Here is a 6314-nt window from a genome sequence, read left to right on the forward strand (position 1 = left end):
CCCAACTTTAACACTCTGTTTAGAAGCACTCCATTTAAGATCACTCTGTGCAGACTACTCATTAGCAAGACATTAGAACAGGTAGGAGCAGTACCATGCAAATACAGTCCTTCCGAGCTGGAAAACAGAGGAGTGACATTAGCGGATGGGCAAGGCTGATTGTCTGCAATGCCACAGAGAAGTCAAGGAGAACAAGGATGTACAATGCACTGTGGTTGCAGTCACTGACTGTTTCATTTGTGACTTTGACTACTTTGGTTTTGGTGCTACGAGCAAGGTGGAAGCCAGTTTGAATTCACTCTGGGAATTTTTAGAGAGACGGACATGGAGCTGGGAGCCACTGGGAGAAGTGGGCACAGAGTCGGGAAGTCACAACACCTTCAGTGGCAAAATATTTCCTCCATTGGATATTTGTAAAAGTACAATAAATAAGGCACTAGAATCGCCTATAGATGAGGGATTTCCCGGTACAGACAACAGTTTCTGGAATCGTTGTGACGAAAAGAAAGTGAAACTGAATCGCTACCACATTAAACAACAACTTTGTCTGACGGAGCAAACACCTGCTGGTTTGGTGCGATTGGTCCGTGGGAGGGCCGTTCATTCGATTGGTTTTGCTCAATCTAAATTCGGTTGATGCGGTTATTTTGCGGAAACTCCCTGTTGTTCCGAACAGTGGGTGAGGCCTTTAGGCACATTTGGAGGGACCGAGGCGGTGGAGCAGGATGACAGACCTTGTCCCGGAGAAGCGCTACGATCCCAAAGACAGCACTTTGAAATTTGTAAATAGAAAGGACGAGATCACAGGTAAAATACCAAACGGTTCACAGCAGTAACATGGCAGCTTGAAAATAAAGACAAGGGCATTTACGTGGAGCGATTTTAACATCACTAAACTTTAATTGTAGCGCTCTGTTTCTCCAGTCAAGTTTTGGATGACGAATTCTAATATTCATTCGCACGCCGTTTGGATGCGATAGTTACCGTTTTTGTAACAAAGTGATGTATTTGCAACTTTCTGACTGTCAAAAAGATGAAGGATTACAATTACATTTTAGATGATACTGATACATTTTAAAGGATCATTTCCTTAAATTAGTTTTTTCAGAAGGACAACGAGACTCTGAGCACTTTCACAATGGTGATGCAAATCACAAGGAGACACGCTCGAGTTAGTAATTATTTTGTGTTGTAAGCACGTTTTCATTGGGAGTACTGCTCCTTTAATCGCCATCATTAGCAACTGTTTATTGCCCATTTAGGTCAACTTTCCTTGAACCATTCCAGGATGTTTTTACTATCAACTCGTTTTAACAAAAAGGCTTAGAAAGAATGTGTTCATTTATTTAAAACCGCAGACTTCTTTGTCATAATTCTTATGAAAAATGTCCCTTTCAGGAGATGATGACCCAGATGTTCTGAGAGTGGAAATGTCCTGCGGACATGCTGTGGACCCCAATTCACTCACTGGATGGTGCCGGAGCCTGATAGACCAGGTCAGTGTCTCTGGCATTCCAGTTGTACACAGTTCTGATTTATGTTATTTATTGGGTGATTTGTTTTTGAAGTGATTGTTACAAGTGATATTTTTACAATATAAATGTCAATTCCTATTCTAGGGTCATTTCACATTCCACTGCCCTGCTGAAAAGGAAGGCACGAAGGAGAAGTGTAACAAGCTATGGCCTTACGTGGAGGTTCGCAGACATGCGCTGTTGACTGATGAGGAGCAGCAGTATTTTGAAGAGAAGGTTGCCACACTCGCTGCTGCAAAGTACTGTGAATACAAATGGGTAATCGAGCCCCAGCAATTTACCTGTATAGTTAGTAATTAATAGGGGTCATTACAGGAATTGAGAAAGTTCTGAAGGTCAGGATAGAGTGAGGGTATAGACGAGTAAGGCGATCAGCACTGTTCATTCAGGCAGGACAGCAGGAGTGTTGGTCGGCCTTTAAGATTCATTTTTGAAAAGAGGAATTAAAGGAAAAACTTTAAGGAGGCATATTGCCCCTCATCACGATTGGGGGCAGTAACCTTCTGGGGCATCCCCCGGTGTGAAATTCGGCACTTCCGCCTCTCAATGGAGGCAGAGTGCTATTGAAGCGCACTGCGTCCATGGAGGGGTGATGTCAGGGCATTAGAGCAGTGCTGAGTCTAGCACCACGCTCCTGAGCCCAGCATCCTGCCGGAAACATCAGGCTACGCAGATGCTCCACGTAGCGCTGAAGTGAGAGAACACTCCTTTCCTTCATTTAAAGGGGAGGGCCGCTGTGTGCTCTGTACTCCCTTTGGTGGTCACCACTGGGCCACCAGGGACATCTTCGACCGGGCCAACAGTCCGGCACCCATAATGGACGGCCACCAATGTCGGGCCGACAGAAAAATATGGCGGCCCACAGCGCAACAGCCTCCCCTTTAAGGGGCTTCCCGGCGGTGGATGCCCACCAGCTTTGTAACCCACGAAGCTGGTGGTCACATTGGCCGGTGCCATCCTCGTCACTCGTGGGGCAATTTCCCCCATTGGGGCATAAAGGGGTCGGCGCAATGCGGTGAGGGGTTGGTGTGCATGTTGATGACATCATCGCCATACGTGGGCTGTGCCGCAAATCGCGGGTTGCGGTGCTACCGAGACAACGCCCCCTGCCCCCCCCCCCAAACCTCTGAGGAAATTTCCCTGGAGGCGCTATCGACCCTTTCGTCAGGCGATAACCTTATTGTGCCCCATTAGTGCTGCCGGAGGCACTAATGGGGCTATAAAAAAGGGAAATTTCATCCCCAGCGGGATTGAACAAACATAAGAAATAGGAGCATAGCGAACAGCATACGCGTTGATTGAGAAAGGATAAGTTCCCTCAATATCCTTGAGGCATAGATAAACACCAAAAAACCCAGCTCCAGTACAGTAAAGGGTGAAAAGAAGATCCCCGCCACACACTGGAGGACTTTGCTTTACTGTAGTTGGACTTCCTGGAAATATATATGCAACAATCTTTTGGTCAATATGATATTTTCACACTCATTTTTCCAAAGGATTTCTTCACACTCAAGCGGAGTGCCAGCTGACCGATCACGGCACTGACCATGCGATCGAAGTGCCAATGAGGCGCAGAAGAAAGTCGGCAGATTTCTTTTACATTGGCCGCCACCTCCCCTTTAAGTATCGCCCCGCGAGCGGCCTGCAGCCTGGTTCACGACCCCTGAAGTTGTCGCTGCCATTGCCTGGCATAGCTTGAGTGGGCAATACCCAATTTAGGGTCTGGGGTGATAACGGGGCGCTGCGCACAGTCATTGTTGGTGCAGCGGAGCCGCCCTTTATGAGTTACCGCCACCACTAAACTCATTAGCAGCGCTGCGCCCGGGCGAAAAGCCATTTGTGCCCCGTTAGCGCTCCCGGGGCACTAATGCGAGGTGTAAATGACCCGAATTTCTCCCCCATTTTTGGGGAGCTTTAGAAAATAAAGAATATAGGGGGAAAAAGGGAAACTTTTGCAAAACAAATAATTATGCAAATATATTAAAGAAGTGGACATAAATGCAAAGATGTTTTCGATATCAAAGAGTTATCACCAGCATATTCTATTAAGAGATGATTTCATTATTCTGTCTTTTTTTAGTGTCCTGGATGTAAAAGTTGCGTAGAGCGAAAAAACCTGACAAACCTGTCGGTGAGATGTTCAATCTGCATGGCTGAGAAAGGGAAGTGTTATGAATTCTGCTGGCAATGTATGAAGGAGTGGAAGGGTCGAGCACCACGCTCTGATCGATGTGACAATGAAGGATGCACCAACCTCCAGCTGGACACCCTGAAAAACTGTGACACAAAGGTTATAGACTACAGCAAAATTCAGAGCTGTCCCAAAATCCGTGCGTGTCCTACATGTGGGGTGCTCATAGAGCATAAAGAAATGTGCAAATATGTCATGTGCATCAGATGCCATGTAGAATTTTGCTTTGTTTGCCTTCAGACTAAAGCAATTTGCAGCAAATTGTCCAACTATGCCACTGCCTGCGCTAAACCTATGGCCCCAAGACAAACAAGTATTCCTGTGTGGAATCGCTCTTAAAATCCCAGTCCAAATCCCACTCCAAATTTTTGCTGGATCTTCTGAATGTACAATTCTTTAAGCTAATGATCAGATTACACATAAATATGAATGTGCGAATCGCATAAGTCAAACAATCACAAAGAATAACATTTATTTCTGCTGATCAATCTTACCCTAATTTTGAATGTGTTATAAGGAGCTACATTTTGATAAGCTTATCATTTGATAGTTTGTTTTGTTCTGATGACACAATGGTAAGAGATGTTACCAAGCAAACAAACAATTATAATTAGTACTTCATATTGCTAAGTAAATTATTTCATAATACTTTAATCTCTGAATTAATATGAACTGCAGCATTTGTTCTTTATAATGTCAGCATAAGTGTGTGACAAACATCAAAGTCTAGCTTTTTCTTTTTCCAATACTTTATATATGGATGTGGGTGAAACTTTATAGCTATTGTTTTACACCATTATAAATGCAAATGGGGTATATTTTCAATTGTGTTGTTCTCATACGAATGCTTAATGCCCTTACAATAACCCCCTCTCTTCTTCAATGTTAAACCATTTAATTATAAAACTATTAAGGTGTACTGCAGTTGTACAGGGCCTTGGTGAGGCCTCACCTGGAATATTTTGTTCAGTTTTGGTCTCCTCATCTGAGGAAGGACATTCTTGTTATTGAAGGAGTGCAGCAAAGGTTCACCAGACTAAATCCTGGGATTAGTCTGGTGACATATGAGGAGAGACTGGATTGACTGGGCCTGTATTCATTGGAGTTTAGAAGAATGAGAGGGGATCTCATAGAAACATATAAAATTCTGACGGGATTAGGCAGGTTAGAGGCAGGAAGAATGTTCCCGATACTGGGGAAGTCCAGAACCAGGGGTCACAGTCTAAAGATAAGGGGTAAGCCATTTAGGACTGAGATGAGGAGAAACTTCTTCACTCAGAGAGTTATTAACCTGTGGAATTCTCTGCCGCAGAAAGTTGTTGAGGCCAGTTCGTTAAATATATTCAAGAGGGAGTTAGATATGGCCCTTACGGCTAAAGGGATCAAGGGGTAGGGAGAGAAAGCAGGAAAGGGGTACTGAGGTGAATGATCAGCCATGATCTTATTGAATGGTGGTGCAGGCTCAAAGGGCCTGCACCTATTTTCTATGTTTCTATGTTTCTACATTAAAAAAATTGAAGGACCATTACTGTACAAATATGCAAATATAGACTGTCGGTGTACTGCCCTATAAAAGAAGTGTTACATCATTGCTATCTATATATTAAGCAGTTTGTCAGTATAATATTTCAACTTGTATTCTATTTTTTTTAATGTTTGGTTTCTTGAAATAAAATGTATAAATGGAAGGAATTTGGCACAAGTATGTTAAATGTTACATATGGGAACAGCACACAGTTGACAAAAATGCCTCCAGTATATATGGAAACAAATGGACAGGAGTTACAAGCTAATTAACTAAGAATTATTTCAGGCATATAAAACTAACCTGGAACAAAATGAGTACACTGAAAAATATATTTCAATTGCAATACTATAGCTAATTGTAATTATCTGTGAAGTCTTGCAAGGAAAATACAAATAAGTAAAAGGTATGGTTCAGTAAAGTAAAGGTATGGCCCAGTCGACCCTGCAAAGACCTCCTCAGTAATATCTGGGGACTTCAAATTGGGAGAGCTGTCACAAAGACTAGTCCAGCAACAGCCTGAAATCAACATACTCACAGAATCATACTTTTCAGCCATGTCCCAGGCTCCTCCATCACCATTCCTGTCCTGTCCCACTGACAGGACGCACCCACCAGAGGTGGTGGCACAGTGGTATACAGTCGGGAGGGAGTGGCCCTGGGAGTCTTCAACATTGACTTCGGACACCATGATGTTTCATGGCTTCAGGTCAAGCATGGGCAAGGAAACCTCCTGCTGATTACCACCCAGCACCCTCCCTCAGCTGAAGAATTAGTATTCCTCCATGTTGAACACCACTTGGAAGAAGCACTGGGATAGCAAGGGTGTGGTGGGGGCTTCAATATCCATCACCAAGAATGGCTCAGTAGAACCACTACTGACCGAGTCCTGAGGTACATAGCTGCCAGCAGGTGGTGAGAGATCCAACACGAGGGAAAAACCTACTTGACCTCATCCTCACCAATCTACCTGTCCCAGATCCATCTGTCCATGACAGCATTGGTAGCAGTGACCACCGCACAATCCTTGTTGAGGCGAAGATCCAATTTCATACTGAGGACT

At 44.0% G+C, this 6314-nt stretch overlaps 1 protein-coding gene across 1 annotated transcript; it reads left to right on the top strand.

The window, feature by feature from the left end:
• The first annotated feature begins 554 nt into the window (after nucleotides 1–554).
• Nucleotides 555–5414, top strand: LOC139265387 (E3 ubiquitin-protein ligase DDB_G0292642-like). Its single transcript, XM_070882372.1, has 4 exons — nucleotides 555–807; nucleotides 1399–1496; nucleotides 1620–1793; nucleotides 3616–5414. The coding sequence occupies exons 1-4, from the start codon at nucleotides 726–728 to the stop codon at nucleotides 4063–4065; spliced, it is 804 nt and encodes a 267-aa protein (XP_070738473.1). The 5' UTR covers nucleotides 555–725; the 3' UTR covers nucleotides 4066–5414.
• The last annotated feature ends 900 nt before the right edge of the window (nucleotides 5415–6314 follow it).

Source organism: Pristiophorus japonicus, chromosome 6 (assembly GCF_044704955.1).
Source record: "Pristiophorus japonicus isolate sPriJap1 chromosome 6, sPriJap1.hap1, whole genome shotgun sequence".
Taxonomy (NCBI): Eukaryota; Metazoa; Chordata; class Chondrichthyes; family Pristiophoridae; genus Pristiophorus; species Pristiophorus japonicus.